Source organism: Rhynchophorus ferrugineus, unplaced genomic scaffold, assembly GCF_030347505.1.
Source record: "Rhynchophorus ferrugineus isolate W39M unplaced genomic scaffold, kcgeb_rfMv2 rfM3, whole genome shotgun sequence".
NCBI lineage: Eukaryota > Metazoa > Arthropoda > Insecta > Coleoptera > Curculionidae > Rhynchophorus > Rhynchophorus ferrugineus.
The window spans coordinates 9,558,927-9,578,756 of NW_027472582.1; the positions used below are offsets into that span (position 1 = coordinate 9,558,927).

Here is a 19,830-nt window from a genome sequence, read left to right on the forward strand (position 1 = left end):
AATAATTATGAATTGAATGGAAATTGCTTACTAGCCCTCAGTCTAGTTTCGTTAATGTTTATTCCATCATCGGACCCAATGGATGACTAAATGTAAGACATAAAAACTCTACTGCTCTGACTTGACTGTTCTTGATTCTTGACTTCCACTCCATCTTTTGGGTAAATCTTGACACTTCTCTGTTATGGATTGATATTCTGTTCATAATTCTGATTCCTGATTCTTCTTGATTCTCGACTTTACTTTACTGTTTCTGATTCTTACTCTTGACTCTCTTGACCGGGTTAACCGTATTGGTAAATCTTCTGCTCTTTGTTTGGTATTACTCCTTTCTGGATGAATATTGATGTTCAATGTGGATGCATCTCATTTTATCGCTCCTCCTTCAGGTTCTTGGTGCTGGCTGAGAAGGTTGACTCAAGAAAATCTCTGTTGCATCCCGATTCGTTCAAATCATCGGGGCGTAGAAGACTCTTCAGCTAGACATTCTGACGCGGATGGAATACGAACGCTACAGACTCTTCCGTTTATTCCACAATCTGTCTTCTTGAATTTTAAGGTTTAGGCCAAAATAACAATTTTTAAATTTAATTAAATGTAATTAAGTCCCAACAGTATCTTTTTACCTCTGGAATATTACAACTTATTATATGGCCATATAAGAAGAAATGTTTTAGATACATTTCGTGGACCGAAACAAGTGAATACCTGACAAACAAACATCGTTACAACATCATAAGAACAAAAAAAAGATTTTCCGATGCTGTTCCCAGGACGAATCGAAAAATTTCCCTAATTCCCTCTCGGGTTCGGGAAAATAGCGCTGCGTAAGGACTCGATTTGTCAATTAAGACGTATGCGGTACCCGTCTCCCGACCCCCTGCGACCGCCTTTCGCCACCGACAAGATGAATGGCGTCTGCGATGTATTTACTTACGTGGCAAAAAAGGTGTTTAGATAAATGAAAGTGTAGCCATTTTTCCGTACCTACGGTAACGGGTAGCGATTTATTTATCGGTACGGGGCGCGGAATAAAAAATGGAGCCTGGCTGAGTTTAAATTGTTCCCATACACGTTTCGCCGGTTCGGCTGTACAGTGATTTAGCGCTACAGCGGAGTAGCTGCATTAAAATCATTGGATTTTTAAACGTTCGCATCTATCGACATCATTGATTCCCTTTAGACCTTTTTAAAATATATTCTTTACGTATCATACACCGTAGCCCATCGTATCGGCAATTGCGGTTGAATAAGAATCAGCTTACATCGTACCCATAGAAAAAATCAAAAAAGCCGCACTGAAAATCGTAAAAAGAGCATTGCTTATTTGATTACAATAAAAAATAATGCGGGTGGGGGTGGGGGTTTTGGTCTATTGGTTGAAGATATTCTAATATGATGGCTGCTTTCCAAAAAACCTCCCCAAACCAACGGCATGAAAAAGAAACAAGTGCAGTCGGCAAGACAATATCGAGATATGACTGTTGTCGACTGGAGTCGAGTAAGTACAACTTTTGCAAACGACACTATTGGTCAATAAATATGTTCTATTGTTAATTTAATTATTTTACAGATGTGCTTTTCCGACGAATTAACCTTCCAAATTTTGATTCAAAAAAAGTCTTTTGTAAGACGACGCCCTGGTAAACGATTCCACGCCGATTGCCTTGTAGACAGGACACCTTGTAGACAACAACCGGTTGGTGTCATGGTGTTGTCTGTTATCTCAGCCAATGACATGCGACGTCTATACATTGTAGAAGGCATAATGAAATAAGACCAATACAAGCGAGTACTAGAAACCTGCTTACTACTGCAGATAAATGAATGGTTCTTTGACGAAGATAACTATATTTCTATGCCTGATTCGTTCACACAAAACCAGAAGGGTTAGTGCATATTTGATGGAAAAAAATCACTGTATTGCCTTGGCCAGAGAACTCACCAAACATAAATACCATAGAACACATATAGGAAACCACCAAATGGGCGATTGTAAAAGAAGTGATTACCACCAAGCAGCCGTTAATTGAAGCTCACATCCGAGAATGGCATTATAACTCCAAAGCCAAGAAATTTTCGATGCATAGAAACTCTTATTGCAGTAAAAGGTGGCATTAGTAGGTATTAAAATGAATTTAATAATGTTTTGCTTTAATTTAAATTAATTCTCAATATTGCTCCTTATAATTTGGCTACCCAATATAAATGTAAAAGTGAATGCATTGGAGGTAAGTCTATTTCACATAAACTCCAGGTAGATAAAAGAAAATTTTAAAAATATCCGATAAAAGTAAGTCATTGTATAGAAGAAGATAATTAAATATGTTTTTTCGTAGACATAACAAATAAATTTTACTAAGATTGATCAAGAACAATTTTCAATTAATTTTAGAATGAATTTATATAGAATAGATTACATAACATACAATTTTCACTTAAACTAATGCAGTTGTTCGTTTTGGCGATATTCCCAGCACTGCAACGCAAATAGTTTGCAGATAGTTAAATTAATCTCTTTTGCTATAACGAAATGTCGTTGGAGATCGAAAAGCAAGCCGGTCCAATTTATGGACCCCTTGGGAGCCAGAATTAATTAAGTGAGAAGAGATAACTGCTGTCCTAACGTATTTTTCAATTAAGCTGGACAAAGGGCCCCTACCGGAACAACCAGATGGCGCGCTAACGGGGGAAAAACAACGCCAGACCGACTTCCGTAGTTCCAGCGTTGCGACGAACGCCGTTGCAATCCGGAGTGCCATGAAAAAAAAAGAGAGATCCGGCGAATACCTGGAAACTTTTCCCATAAAATTATGCTACCGGCTAATAATGGAATTCGTATTGTTTGTTTTATTTGTATCGCGGAGAACTAGTTCGAATTTTCGAAATAATTTTCCATTGGCGGTTATTGAAAATGTTTTAAACTTTAAACCATTAAACTTTCAAGAGTAGGTCTGAAAAATTATTCAATCAATTGGGGAACTTTTTTGTTCTATACTACTTGATTTTTAACTAATAAAAATCTTTATTTTCTTTGAATGAAAGAAAGTTGTTCAATATCAAAATATTTAAAAATGAATTTAAATTAAAATTACAATGAAAGATTTTGTTGTTTGATGAATTTCTTCCAGATTACTCAAACTCGCTCGAGATCATTTCTTCGTTCGAATCTACCAAACCATCAATCTTGATTTTTTTAAATCTTCTTCTAAAGTTCATCCAACTGAAATTAAGTTTCAGGTATTTAAAATAAGGTTCGATGAAACTAAGGTCATCATGTAAATTAAATATTCACCACTAGTGTTGATCATTCACTAGTGATTAATGAATTTCTTATTACCATGACTATTTATCAATATTTCGAGTTTGAAAAAAATTGATAATTAAATGAGAATAAGTTTGCAAACATTGTTATGTTCATTTTTGTCTTGAAGAAAAATATCACAAGCAATGAAGATTTAATTTATAACCTCCACATAACTAAACTTGTAAAGTTAACATTCTTTTTGTATTGTTCATCATAAAACATATATGTTTCGTTAACAATGTATATAATCTTTGGACCATTTCTTTTTGTGAGTGAAATTATATTTTCACAGAGCCAAAATAATTTTTTCTGATAAATTTGTTTAATTTCCTACATTAATTTATACAGGATATTTATTTTTCAGTGTGTTAATAGGATCATTATAACTACCAGTTTTACTTATATTTCGACAGTTCAAGAGCACTAGAGATAATTCAATATTTTGAAACAACTGTTACATATATAATATAAGAAGAGTTATTTCAAACAAATAAATCAGTCAACATGGCTGTTTTGTTATAATATTTTGTATTTTTGGTAATAGTTGAATTTTCTGGTATTTTTCAAGGTAGCCAATTAATAATACTAAAATATTCTCTTTTTTTCTAAAGGTTATTTGTCGTCACTGGTTTGGATTTGATTTAGGAAGACCTATTTCTACTTGTTATATAAATGACTGAATATTAGACTATGATACTTCGCTGATTATAGTATTATGTTTACTATTAAATATGTCGAGGATTCATTTGGCTATATAATCGATGAAGAAAACATCAAACTAATGTAATCAGTTATCTATATTAGTGAATATAGGATGTTAATTCTTCAATGTATTAATAACATCATTATAACTATCAGACTTGCTAGATTTCCACAGTTCAAGGGTACTATATAGTGAAAGAATAATTACATATATAATATACAAACTATCTGTTCAAAAATAAATTAAAAAATATTACTAAAAAATACTCAGTTGACATGGCATATTGTAGTTATATTTTATAATGTTAGTAAGAGTTAAAAGCCCTAAAGATTTCGCGTCAACGTTTTGAGATATTGTTTTTCACGTATTTAATTAAAAAAAATATTTTCTTTTTTCCAGAAGATTATTTGTCATCACTGCCCTTGATTTGATCTAGAAAGATTATTTTGTCTTGTAATATAAATGAGTGTGTAGTGGTTACTGATATAAATGTCGAGACTTTATATGGCTTGATAATTATTAAAGACAATATAATGTAGAAGAAAGAGACATAAGGATAAAATTATAAGCCTAATCAATCAATCTACAGAAGCTTCTCTAAGATGGTGCGTATCGCAAAAATGATTTGTTCAATCACGCTCAAACAATCAACGCTAAAATCCGGTTGGATCGCTTCTTTTGGCAGTTTTTCTGTATATCTCAGAAACTTAGATACTCTGATAGTATGATATTTGTGAGCTGAAAGTGTTTCAACTGCCATGCTTAAGATAAATTCTAGATATTTCTTTCCAAGATCGTATTAGAAATGTAGTTAATTTATTATTATGTTACAATCAGTGCTCAGTTGAGGAACAAATCCAGAAACGCAGATTGCGATGATGTAAAGAATATACCAGTGGCACCAAGAGCATAGATATTCCGATCCAGAAATAGTGGGATTTATGTATATATGAAATATACTAAACTCTGTATACTAAACGAAAATTAGGTGTCGAGGATGTTGTTTTAGGACAAATGTTGAAAAATATTGCCGTAATTGCTAGGATTGTTTTATATGAGAAAATAAATTTGTAACAATAAATAACCCTTTTCTCATTTATCGCAAAAGTCTAACTACGTTTTCATTCATAATTTCATATAAACTGAGTTCACCAATAATTTTAGGATAAAATACCACATATTAATTAAAATAATGACTTAATAAATCATAAATATCCTTACATATTTTTGTGAAATACATTATTTCGTTTTATTCCACATTTTTTCGTTAAATATACTACCCTTATGTAAAATAAATGTCTAGCGTAATCATGCAAAACTTTTCCAGATACCCATCTCCCATCTATCGATCCCATCTCGTCGATAAGGTTATTTCCCGACCCCTTTTGTTGGATTTTTATCCGAGGTTTAATTATTAGCCCCGACAGAACCCTTAATCCAATCCTTCCACCCCCTCCGGCCCGAGTTTCGTACGCAATCCGAGGGAGAGTGGATCCATTGGGCCGCGCTTAGAATCTTTTCTATAAATTGGTCCTGATTCGAGGCCCGCCTGCGGTCGATATAAATTTTATGGATAAGTGTAACTAAATGGCCGAATTATTATTTTAAGCTGGTAAAGGCAAATTTATGGCGCGGCTGTTAAAATGGCCATCCATCAAATTCGTCCGAAGGATTTAACAATGAAAATAAGGGCTATTAGCCTCATTGGACCATTAAACTTCTCGGCAGGGTCCCGTACTTAGGATAGATAAAACTATTACTCCTTTTTTTAGTCATTTATGTTCACTTTTAATGGTTTAATTTATTCGACGACCTTTTGTTGGAAAATAGCACATATGTAAATAACGTTTTTTAAATTGTATTTTTTTGTCGCAAATTTTTATCAATATATATTTAAATTATAGACTTGCATGTATTTCGATCTATTGATTGGTTTTACATTTTTCTACAAAAATAACAGTGTTCCATTTGATATTATTGTGTTATTGAATGGCTAGACATTGAACATTTATAATTTCATTTTCAATATTTTTTAATATATATATATATATATATATATATATATATATATATATATATATATATAACACCATTTTATAAACTTATGTTTTGATGACTTTAAGTAAATATTTTAGTGCTAATGATCAGAAATTTGTAAGATTTATTGGATGAAAACATATCGTTGTTGTCAATTGATTTCAAATTGTTACAGAACTTCCGAATGCCTTAGCAAATAATTAGTTTACAGTTAGGAGTTATTTAGATATATATGTGATTGGAAATATTCATAATCGAGGAGTTTCAATGATCATTGATTCGTAGCAAAAAAAAATTCCTTGGTGCATGTATGAGATTGAAGTGGCGATGATAGATGGATATACTACGACAATCCTAAGTACAATATTATAGTTCATTGTACCTCATGGTACAAGGAGTGTTCAGGAGTGTTATCCACATTGGCGTCGAAATGAAATATAGCTATTTTTATGAAATTTTATTTGCAGAAAACCTAATTTAATTATAATTTAAAAATAATTAGTTGTGATAATTATATTAAGATGACAAGTGTGTGGAAGTGTTATACACAGAAAATTGAACAGAAACTATAAAGCCACTAAATCTGTAAACAGTGGAACTCAATAAGAATGCGGTTAGAAGAAGAGTTCGCCGGCTTGGTGGCGCAGTGGTAAAGGCGATGGGACGGTCCTCCTACTGTTGCGATTTCGGCGGGTTAATATCTTGCTGGGGCATGGTCGTAAATTTATGTTTGTGATTGTTTAAAATTTGTGAATGTTCTACGCAAGATTGTAAAATTCGACAAGGAAAATGATCCCAGTCACGCCAGTAAGCATGCTGAGTAGACCGGATGTCTTCTGGAATGATTTCTGAGGACCGTGGTTCGGAACCCACGTTAAACTTTAGGCCCAGTCCAGAGAAACCCATAGTTGGTAAAGGAGACTTTTATATATATATATATATATATATATATATATATATATATATATATATATATATATATATATATATATATATATACATATATATATATATATACACACACACACACACATATATATATATATATATATATATATATATATATATATATATATATATATATATATATATAGCTATATATTAGGCAGAATAGGTAAAGAATTTAATTTTGATAAATTATCATATCTATATATACAATTATTGTTTGTAACTGAACTCCTGTGGGACCGGTTTCGATGAAACTTCTTGTGTGAGTTTAGTTTCATAATTAAACCCGGTAGGTGTCGCTGCGATAGAATTCCAGAAAGATTTTAAAACTTGTTGAAATATAAAATATATAGGAAATATGCATTAAAATCATTGCATTTCATTTCCGTGTTTTCGAAACATATTTCGCAATTGGAAATTATTGGAAATTGAATGCTCATGCTCATGTTTTGCAATTGTCATTCTAAACTCCTCTGTTCTTTTTTCTCGAAAAGAATGAAAAGATTTTGAAATCTTTCAAAATTGTAAAATACTGCAAAAATATAATCCGAATAAATCTTTAAATAAATGACTCATTTGTATTCTTAAATATATTTCAGGTTTTTAACAAGGCAAAAATATAAACTAAAGAATATTCTCCTTCATTTACAATTTCAGCTACTGAAATCTTATCTCACTGATAGAGAATTTACGATAAGACAAGATGATGAACATTTTGAATTAAGTCCAATATCTTCAGGAGTTGTACAAGACAGCTTATTGAGTCCGATATTGTATCTCCTATACCCACCAAAGATCACTATTATTTAAAAGACGAAAAGGAAGAAAGATTTTTTTCATTTGTATTCCTAGATATATCTCAGGCTGTTTCCAAGTAAAAAATATGCTAAAGAAGCTTTTCCTTTTTCTACAATTTCAGCTAGAAAACGAGTTGATGTACATATTGAAATACATCCAATATTTTCAGGAGTTCCACAAGATAGCTTACTGGGTGCGATATTGTATCTCCTATACACACCAAAGATTACTATTATTTGAAAGACGAAAAGGAAGGAAGATTTTTTTCATTTGTGTTCCTAGATATATCTCAGGCTGTTTCCAAGTAAAAAATATGCTTAAGAAGCTTTTCCTTTTTCTACAATTTCAGCTAGAAAACGAGATGATGTACATATTGAAATACATCCAATATCTTCAGGAGTTCCACAAGATAGCTTACTGGGTCCGATATTGTATCTCCTATACCCACCAAAGATTACTATTATTTGAAAGACGAAAGGAAGGAAGATTTTTTTCATTTGTATTCCTAGATATATCTCAAGCTTTTGCCAAATCATAAAATATGCTAAATTATTTTCTCCTTAATTTACAATTTCAGCTAGAAAACGAGATGATGAACATATTGAATTACATTCAACAGGAGTTTCACAAGACAGTTTACTGGTTCCAATAGTGTATCTCAAAAAATAACACAGGATCAAAACATCTTTAAAGATACACTATTTAAGCAAATATAGCTGAAGACTTTATAACTGTATTAAAAAAACCATTTACCTTGCATCGTAGAACTGATCCACCAGGAAGTATTAATGAACGGTTTTAAACTCGCCCTAGTAGTTAAAGATTGTAAATGAGACAATTATTCTAACTAGAGTTTTTTCTGTTAGATTTGATTTTTAAATTAGTAATTATATAATATTATATATTTACATTTAAAAATTCATGGGAAACAATGGTAATAAAATAATAATGTGATAATAATATAATGTAATGTATAATAATAATATAAAGGTAAATAAAGTATCAGGCTCATCAGTTAGGTCAGAACTTAGGAATCACGTAGTTTCTGTTCTTGTACCTTACATTCTTGATCATATATTTGTTTAATAATTAACATCATTTGTTATATTTATTTAAGAACCTATCGCTACTACTATCGAATGAAGATGCATAAATATGTTTATGGTACTTACCCATGATACGCCAGAAGAGAAAGCAGGAAAAAGACGCAGGCCAAAACGTCGGCACGTCCCACTATTCCGGTGACCTGAAACAGAGTTCGTTTTGAGTTGGGAATCGAACCTGGCGATCGAACTTTTTAATTAGAGCTAGCCGGGCGCCATTTCTCGTCAACGCGCGAACGTGAAACGTTGAACAAATTGCGCATTTTCATGCGGAATAGACGGGGTTTTTACTACAACGTCAAATTTGGACTTTTTAATTATCCTATCAGGACAGGTTAGAGCGCGACAGTCTTGTACATAGAAAAATAATTAAAAATGTCGGAAATACCGACAAAAGTCCAAAAAAATTAAGAACAGATTAAAATATTAAAATAATTTTAATTGTAAATGTTGATAATTTTTTTGTCGATTTGGCGAATGCGATTTGAGTTTTAATAAAGCGGACCAGAATAGACATACAGTGCACATATAAAATAATATATTAAATTAAATTAATACGAAATAATAGGTGTAAGAAATAATTGTATTTCTTGGTAAACAAAATACAAACATTCCAATAAACCTATAATAATTCCAATTCCAATAACCTTATAATGGTCACGCTATTGGCAATATACAAGGTATTACAATGGTGATTAAGTGTATAATGGTGACTAAAAGTATAAGTAGTGCATATATACAATTTAAAAATGGACACAAAGTCAACCATGACAAATAGAGACTCCATCCAATGCATTAACACTGAAGTGGTAATGGTGATTAGGTCAGGGACATTCTCAGCATGGGATAGACTCTATCAAAATAATCGACATCTCGCAGAAATCTAAAGAGTCTTTTGCTCTTCTTAGAACTCATTTGTATACTATATATATATACATACACACACATCGTTGAATGTATATATTATTTTCATTATTGACTTTTTGACGGATTATTTGAGAATTAAGAAATCTATTGTTTATATATACAGGTCAATTGAAAGTCATGTCATAGTAAAACACATTTTTTTGGCAAAATTAGTTTTTTTTCGTTCAACATAATTCCCTTCAAGGGTGATACACTGATTATAACGACCTTTCAACTTTTCGATACCATTCTTTTAGTACGATTTGTCTTTTGCTTCAAAATAAGCTCCAGGTTCGTCGATCACCTCTTCATTTGACGAATATCTTCCCAGCGAGCGTTGTTTTGAAATCTGAGAACAGGGTGATAATAAGGGGCCAGATCTGGAATATACAGCGGATGAGGAAGCAATTAGAAGCCCAATTCATGGATTTCTGCCATCGTTTTCACTGTCTTGTGATACGGTGCATTGTCTTGGGCCATAACCAAACCAAACCAAACCAAACAAAACCAAACCAAACCAAACCAAACCAAACCAAACCAAACCAAACCAAACCAAACCAAACCAAATCACAGCACTTTCTTCTTCTTTAAATGCGGCCGTTTTTCGGCGATTTCGTCCTTCAAACGGTCCAATAACGCTATGTAACAGTCGCTGTTGATAGTCCTACCTTTCTCAAGGTAATCAATGGAAATTGTTCCATGCGTATTCCAAAAAAGACGCCATAACCTTGCCAGCCGACTGTTACGTTTTCCCACGCTTTGGAGCGGGTTTATCGTGTGTAGCCCACTCGGATGACTGTTAGTTGGACTTCGGAGTGAAATGGTGGAGCCATGTTTCATCCACCATCACATGTCGACGCAATAACTCGAGATTAATACGCTTGATCATCTTCAAACACTGCTACGAATCATCAACTCGTCGTTGCTTTTGTGAGCTCGCGCAGCAGCCAGTTTTCACAGAGCTTTCTCGTACCCAAATATTCGTGAATGATCTGGTGTACACGTTCAGTTTATATCTTTAGAGTGTTTGTTATTTCATTCAATTTAAATTTACGGCCATTCAAAATCATTTTGTGGATTTTTTAAATGTTTTATACGGTAACAACCTATTTTGGGCGTCCACTGCGTTCACCGTCTTCGGTGCTCATTTCACCGCGTCTAAACTTAGTATACCAATCCTTGACGGTTGATTTTCCTGGGGCAGTGTCCGGAAACTCTGCATCAAGCCAAGTTTCTGCTTTAACTGTATTTTTTCCCGTCAAATGGCAATATTTTATCAACACGCGAAATTCCTTTTTTTCCATTTTTTTCTCAAAATACTATAATAAACAAACTAATGATCCGACAGCTATCAAATTTATACACGCATCTTTTGAGGATTAGGGCTAACTAAAAAACATATGGATTTAATTCTAGCAGCGCCATCTATGTGTCAGGCCGGGGACTTTTCCATTGACCTGTTATCAAGTATTCATTTAGAGAGTAAGAGAATATTTAATTGGACGAAATTCCTTATATAAAAACCTTAAATAAATCAAAATGTAAACAAAAAAATAAAATAAATATATCAATAAAAACAAGTCAGATCTCTTGAACCCGATTATCCGTTATTAGTCATATAATTGGATAGCTGGAAAAAAGTATAGTTAATATGAATAATAAAAAAGCAAAAAAGGTATCTTAAATACTTTGTTTTTAGTTCAAGCTTTTGTTATACCTCTTAGGTTTTTCCAACATTATTCTTGACTTTTACGGAAACAATTCTTTTTATTTTTTGGGAAGCAATCTTTTTGGAAGGATGATATAAAATAACATTAAGGTTTTAATATTAACTACTATAATCAGTTATTCAATAATAGTTTTGTTCAATTAAAGATGGAGACATTAGATTATTTATATATCTGGATTCATTATCGTATCTTTGATCGATAAGACAGATATGAGCTTTGGTTATGGGGTTAGGCCACCCTGTTTTTAAACCGAAACTCTTTGGAAGCAAAATTAATTTTACTTCTTGATCGTCTCCGAGTTCTTAAAACATTAAACCCAAATTGGTTTGGTGTCAGTAACCAGCAATCAATAAAATAACGTATTTACTTAATAAAACAGAGCAATATTGAGAATTAATTTCATAAAATAATGTTATGAAATAAACTAGTCCGTCATGACAACTTGAACTTTAATGGCATTTTAATTTTGTGACTTTTTTGAGGCTTTTAGTAAAGTTTTTTTTTGTTGTTTTCAAATGTTATTTTATTAAAGAAAAGCTTGTCATACTAAAACTTGCATTAAAATTGCCACAAAGGACTTTATAACTAAATTTCAAATTATTTTTTAATATTTTACAAATATTCATATTTCGATGTAATAATCTTTGAACCTAAAGTATTTTTATTTCTTGAGGTTCATTGAGGTAATGTTACTTAATTATCGTTTTTATTTCTTATTAACTGATTGTTATTATTGTATTATACTAACTTCCTTGTTGATTGTGGAATTTTGATGTAAAATATGAATACAATCCCTAATATCAAAACACTAACAGGGATACATTTAGAATTTAAATGTGATTGTATGTAATATAGCTGATGCCTGTTTAACTCGGCGTAACATAAATAAAATATGACACCTAGATTTAGTTGTTATTTTCTTCCAACCGTGGCATTAGTGAGAAGAAGATGTAATTCTGCTAAAACATTATTTGGGAAGGAAAAGGAAATAAGATAATTGGGTTTATTACGTTTAGAAGAATAATTTAATTTTGAATGATATAAAAATATTTTTATAATTTATCGTTTCATATTCATCATATTCCTGAGAAATCGAGTCACTATAGTTGCTTTATTAATGTATAGTATATTGAAATTTACAATCATACAGGAAATCAAACATAAAACAATATATATTACATATTTATGTAAACATAAATTCGGTATATTATTTTCAAGGTCGCAGTCATGTCGACAAATATAGAGCTGGATCAAAAAAGCGGCTGAAACAGTGGATAGCAAGAAAGAGTCTATAGTCTATAGTCGTTTTACGTCGATAGTTCCCAACGACAACTTTAAACCCTATAGTTACGTGCTTTATAGAATTATAAATTTGAAATATTGAATAAATGTTATTAGAACTGATAAGAAAATATGAAATATTCTTCTTCCTGAAACATTATAGGCTACGTTACTTATTTGATTAAATATTTTAAAATTAATAGTCTGACCGTCTATGTTCTATTAATTTTCGTTCATTTCATACTTGTAGCCACTATAAACTTACAAACCATCATCCACCAAGTGGCCCGGAAGAGAAATCAATTTCCACCAGTCATCGATCTCGCACGCAAACCTGAAATCGTGCGGCTGAAACTCGTTCTGCACCAAAATGTAATTTCGTTCTGTTCTAGATGTTGTTAATAGTTTCGGATTTACTTTGATAACATTCTTTTTTAATATAGAAATGGAGGAGATAAGCTATTCGATATCCGCACGAACGTTGCGTTAGACATATAGTTGTTTTCCCAAACATTTAAGTAATAAATGTTTCAGCATGTCTAGTTTTCTTCTATTCATTTATTTAGAAGTTCGTTAATTAATTTGTAATTTATTTACTTAATTTTTGTTATTATACTGCTTATTATTTTAGATTAAGTGCCTATGCATTAGGTTTAAGAGATTGTACTCATCACTACATAGTATAAAACAAAGTCGCTTTTTCTGTCCCTATATCCCTATGTGCGCTTAAATCTTTAAAACTACGCAACGGATTTTGATGCGGTTTTTTTCAATAGATAGAGTAATTCAAGAGGAAGGTTTATATGTATAATACATGCATAATATACTAAGGCAATATTGCTAATTTTAGAGGTTTCTAACGTGATGTCGTAAATTAACCTATTTTTTAGGCTTATTTAGCAATTAGCAAAGACGTTGCCTAACCCTACGAGTTAGATCAAATTAATGTACTACAGTATTGTACACCATAAAAAGGTCTACAGAAAAGTCCGCGATGGTATATGTTTATCTTTTAGGGATAACCCACATTAACCATTTTTATTGTTTACTTTTTACGTGAGAAAAGGCTTATTTACGAAGCTATTTTAAGCAATACGACATTAATCCTTATCGAATTAAGTACCTTAAATACAGTGTGCAATTAATATAGATCAATATAGTTCCTTACAGCATTAATGCTTAAAAATGAGTAATGTAATAAAAATTGTATGAATTTAGATATTCCAAAGATAGCAGGAAATCTTCATAGTAAGTATAGGGGAAGAGGAATTGTTTTACTCCAAATTTAATGCGTGCAGGCCAAGGGCAGTAATGAATGAACCAAAAATACTGGATCGATTTTAATCATGTTTTCATTGAGTGACATAGGCATATATATTTTATGCCCGTGCAAAGTCGGAGCGGGCCGCTATGTTTTTATATACAACGTTCATATTTTTTCTGTAGTGTATTTAATTTAGTATCAGCATTGCACCCGTGCGAAGCCGGGGCGGGTCGCTAGTTAATTATAAAATGTATTTTATTCAAAGTATTGTCCATCGTTAGCCGATACTTTTCCCTATATTTCAGACAATTTACGGATTCTCTTTCGAAAAAACGATGTATCTTTTGGGACTATCCACTAATTGACTCACTTTTTGGTTTCTTGATAAGAAGTGAAGCGCTGCTCACACAGGTCACGATGTATATACTGAATCAAGTAGTAATTAGAAGGAGTAAGTTCTGAAGCATACGGTAGATGGGGTAGCAATTCCTATTTTAATATTTTCTAGTATGCTTTCAGCGGTTTTGCAATATCTGGCCGAGCGTTGTCATGCTGAGGAATAACATTGATGTCGATAGCGATCCTCACTATTGGTTTCCTTAGGTTTTATGCTCTAGTTTTATTTCATTAGGTGCTCATAGTTTAACATACTCCAACTAAATATAGAGCATTAGCATGGGGCGTTATTAGCATGCATATTCGGTTATGATGTAAATATTGATGCATAACCAGGTGGTACCCATGATTTTATTCGCGTTGAATTATCGCAGTGGATCCACTTCCCGTTACCACTAATAGTACGACGAAAGAAGACTTTGCCGTTGAAGCAGATGAATAGATATAGAAGATTCATATACTAAAACATTATCATTAATATCCTAGTTTAAAAGTGCTCAACTAACATCTTCTTCTGTCATATTCTTTTCCTTCAAAAATGTTTGTTGTATACGAGAAATAGCAAAATAGTCAAATCATATATTACTAAAGTAATAATTTGTAAAGCTTGATGATACATAATCACTTTCAACTGTGAATATTCATATTAACAGGTCAATTGAAAAGTCCCCGGCCTACCATATTAAAACACATTTTTAGCAAAATTAGTTTTTTTTATTCAATATAATTCCATTCAAGGGTGCTTAACTGATTATAGAGACCCTCCAAATTTTCGTTACCATTTTGGTAGTACTATTTGTCTTTTGCTTCAAAATAGGCCTCAGTTTCGGCGATCACCTCTTCATTCGACGAAAATTTCTTCCCAACGAGCATTCTTTTGAGATATGAGAACAGGAAATAGTCGCTGGGGGTCAGATCTGGAGAATGCGGTGGATGAGGAAGCAATTGGAAGCCCAATTCATCGATTTTTGCCGTCGTTTTCACTGACTTGTGACATTGTTTTGGTGAAGCAGCACTTTCTTTTTCTTCAAATGCGGCCGTTTTTCGGCGATTTCGTCTCTGTTGATGGTCCTTCCATTTTCAAGGTAGTTAATGAAAACTATTCCATGCGCATCCCAAAATACAGACGCCATAATCTTGCCAGCCGACTGTTGCGTTTTCCAAAGCTTTGGAGCGGGTTCATCGTGTGCAGTCCACTCGGATGACTGTCGTTTTGTCGGGTTTATTGCACTTGATCATCTTCAAACACTGCCCCGAGTCATCAACTCGTCGTTGTTTTTAGTCAAAAGTGAGATCGCGCAGCACCCACTTTGCACAGAGCTTTACCATATCCAAATATTCGTGAATTATATGATGTACACGTTCAGTAGATATCTTTAGAGCGCCTGCTATTTCATTCAATTTCAATTTGCGGTCATTTAAAATCATTTTGAGGATTATTTTAATGTATTCATTGGTAACAAACTCTTTTAGGCTTCCACTGCGTTTGCCGTTTTCGGTGCTCATTTCACCATGTCTAAACTTAGCACACCAATCCTCGATGGTTGATTTTCTTGGTGCAGTGTCCGGAAGCTCGACATCAAGCCAAGTTTTTGCTTCAACTGTATTTTTTCCCTTCAAAAAGCAACATTTTATCAACACGCGAAATTACTTTTTATCAATTTTTTTCACAAAAACAAAAGTTGCTTCACTCAAATTGCTATAATTCACAAACCGACTGATCCGACAGCTATCAAATTTATATACGCATCTTTTGAGGGTTTGGGCTTACTAAAAAACATATGGATTTAATTCTAGTAGCGCCATCTTCGTGCCAGGCCGGGGATTTTTCAATTGACAGTGAGAATCTCGTTTTCAAATGTAATCTATTATGGCATAAGTATTTTGGTTTGATTCTTCAGGGCTGCATTCAATATTACCTGCAATTAAAGGCAGGTCAAATATAACTCTTTAACTGTCTTGCTACAATGTTAATATTATTTACATACACTATAAACTATTGAGAACAAAGGTGATATTTTAGTTGTATCATTATTAACAGTTTTGCTAAAAACACTCATCAATAAGAAGTGGTTCACTAAGATTCGTTATGGTTGAACCAGCACAAATTACGCCAAGCGTTTAGGGTGCCACAAAACACAGTCAGGCCAGAAATCGTCGATAATATCGATGGAATAATATTGGAGGATCCGAGAATCAAATTACGTGAGGTGGCTGAGGTTGTAAGCATCTCAACTGTAAGCATCTTGGATACAAATCTACGCAGAGGCGCACACGTATATAATCACTATGGCAACATCCAATTAAACAAAATTAACCTACGAACTACCAATGTGACTGTTTCTTGTTTTCAACAAGTCGAATCAACAAGTTATTACTGAAACAAAGGCCTATTTTGAGTGCCTTGAGTGAACCTAATATATGGTAAAAATTAAAAATAGAAAAACGCAGGAGAAATAAAACGCTTTTTTCATATATTTTTAGTTCAAAAAGTTACTATTCCCTTTAAATTTTAAATATTTGTAAAATATATGACTGATATATTCGATTTGTACCCCTAGTATGAAATCAATTAATTAATTTCTGTGTTAAATGCCCCAGGTTACATAATTTATATGCCATATTTGTCAAAGTTAACTATTATTATATAAAATGGACAACAGACTAAAATTATCTTCAGTATTTATTCTGCCTTCCGGTTATATTTACGTAATATCGCATGACTAGATCAGATATAATGCAAATTAATAAACAATTAACGTAAATCGCCTCGCGAGATTGATCGGGGTAATCCGGTTCAAGTTGGCACGACACTGCTTTTTGCTCGATTTCGTTTGTCGGTGACGTATTAGGTCAATTTCCTCCAGACGATACCCTCCCGGGGACACCCCGTCGCGTCACTACCCGCCGCCCCAGACAGAAAACAGAGACATATCCGCGCATAAGCCTTTATTACGCTCCCCGGTCGCTCGTTAATTACTCTCCCTTCGAGTGGCGGCCGCTTTGTGTCGAGGGCCGATAGCTGCGGGCGACGTCCCTTATTAAAATGCAGGACAATCTTGTTATTTCGTCCTGCTGTCCTGCGTCCCGTCCGAGAACGTGCCGATGTGTTTCCTGTTTCGTTCGGAAGCTGACAAAACATTTCCCAGGAATTTGCCGAAAAATACATTACTTCTAAATCCGTTGACAATATTAATACTATTGCATTTAGGGAAATCTTTACTATTTTAGATATACACGTGGACTTACAGTGATAACATTCGACTACAATTTATATTTAGTCATATTTCTCTCAAAGCAGACTAAAGAAAATAACTTGAAAATTATAAGTAAATGAAACTAAAGCTTGTTTCGATAATATTTTCAATATAAGACCTGAAATATATTTGATAAATAACATTATTTACAGTATATACAAACTATTTCAAGAACTAACACTCAGTAAGTGAAGAAGCCAGAAGTAACACCATCTAAGTGAATCTACTTTCCATTAAATTTTAATAATCAAAAAAGTATTGATAAGTGAATATTATAACAAAAGTATCATGAGTAATATTATTTTCAGAATATCGAACATAGTATATATATATATATATATATATATATATATATATATATATTATATTTACATTTACGGAAATCTTTACTATTTTAGATATACTAGTAGACTTCCAGTGATAACATTCGACTACAATTTATATTTAGTCATATTTCTCTCAAAGCAGACTAAAGAAAATAAGTTGAAAATTATAAGTAAATGAAACTAAAGCTTGTTTCGATAATATTTTCAATATAAGACCTGAAATATATTTGATAAATAACATTATTTACAGTATATACAAACTATTTCAAGAACTAACACTCAGTAAGTGAAGAAGCCAGAAGTGACACCATCTAAGTGAATCTACTTTCCATTAAATTTTAATAATCAAAAAAGTATTGATAAGTGAATATTATAACAAAAGTATCATGAGTAATATTATTTTCAGAATATCGAACATAGTATATATATATATATATATATATATATATATATATATATATATATATACCAGTGATACCAAGTAACACCATCTAAGTTAATCTACTTTCCATTAAATTTTAATAATCAAAAAAGTATATATATATATATATATATATATATATATATATATATATATATATATATATATATATATATATATATATATATATATATATATATATTTACATTTACGGAAATCTTTACTATTTTAGATATACTAGTAGACTTCCAGTGATAACATTCGACTACAATTTATATTTAGTCATATTTCTCTCAAAGCAGACTAAAGAAAATAACTTGAAAATTATAAGTAAATGAAACATAAACATAAATAACATTATTTACAGTTTATACAAGCTATTTCAAAACAACAACATAAATATAAACATAAAAATATATATATATATAAACATAAATATATATATATATATATATATATATATATATATATATATATATATATATATATATATATATATATATATATTCGCTAATTTCCGAAATTAGTCTTAGTGGAAAAAAGTCATTCAATAATTCAATTGTTGAACGAGATGTGTATGCTGTGGCTCCATCTTGCTGAAACCACATGTGCTTTAATCCTTGTTCTTCCATTTCAGGCCTAAGAAAATTTCGAATCATGTCTTCATACCGTTCAGCAGCAGCAGCAGTAACTGCCTTGGTCATTTTCAAAAAAAAATAGGGACCGCAGATGTTTCCAGCATGAATACCACACTATACAGTTGTTTTTAGTGGATAAAATGACGTTTTATGAATTAATTGAAGATTCTGTGTTCCCAAAACCAACTGTGCTATTTTTTGACGTGGCTACTGATAAGAAAGTCGGCTTCATCGCTCATTATCTATTTAGACGAATAATCTTCAATTTCACCAGACAGCTTTAGGATTGCATTACTGTATTCAACTCGTTAATCAGGGAAGCAATTTTTTGGACTAATTGATTTTGTACGGGAACTTAAATAGTCAGAGTCAAAATTCTTAAACTAAGTGCAGAAATGTGTAACCACGTCTCTGAATTGATGATTTTGGGGACTCTGAAATACTATCGCGCACTAGAGCCATATTTTCAGCGTTACGAGACGTCCGTTATAATCCAAAACGAGGCCGTCATACGTACTGGACGATTAGGGTACTTTTTTACGCAATTTCTGCTAAGTGGCAAAATTGGAAAGATTGTTTTCAATAAATATTGTCACCATTTCTGCTCGTTCTTCTGGTGTATATTTATCCATAGTAAATGATTAAAGCGAAACTGAGCTATACGTCACATAACCAAGATAGATCGCAATGAAAATGGTAGTGGGACTTTTGCCCC

At 32.3% G+C, this 19,830-nt stretch overlaps 1 protein-coding gene across 2 annotated transcripts in view; it reads right to left on the reverse strand.

Moving 5' to 3' along the window:
• The window catches only part of LOC143192631 (protein O-mannosyl-transferase TMTC1), a 666,349-nt gene that overhangs the window by 225,262 nt on the left and 421,257 nt on the right, over positions 1–19,830 (reverse strand). For both annotated transcript variants that reach the window (XM_076398096.1, XM_076398095.1), the window contains exon 3: positions 8,966–9,039. In XM_076398096.1, coding sequence (XP_076254211.1) covers positions 8,966–9,039 — 74 coding nt within the window. The remainder of the gene's footprint in view (positions 1–8,965; positions 9,040–19,830) is intronic.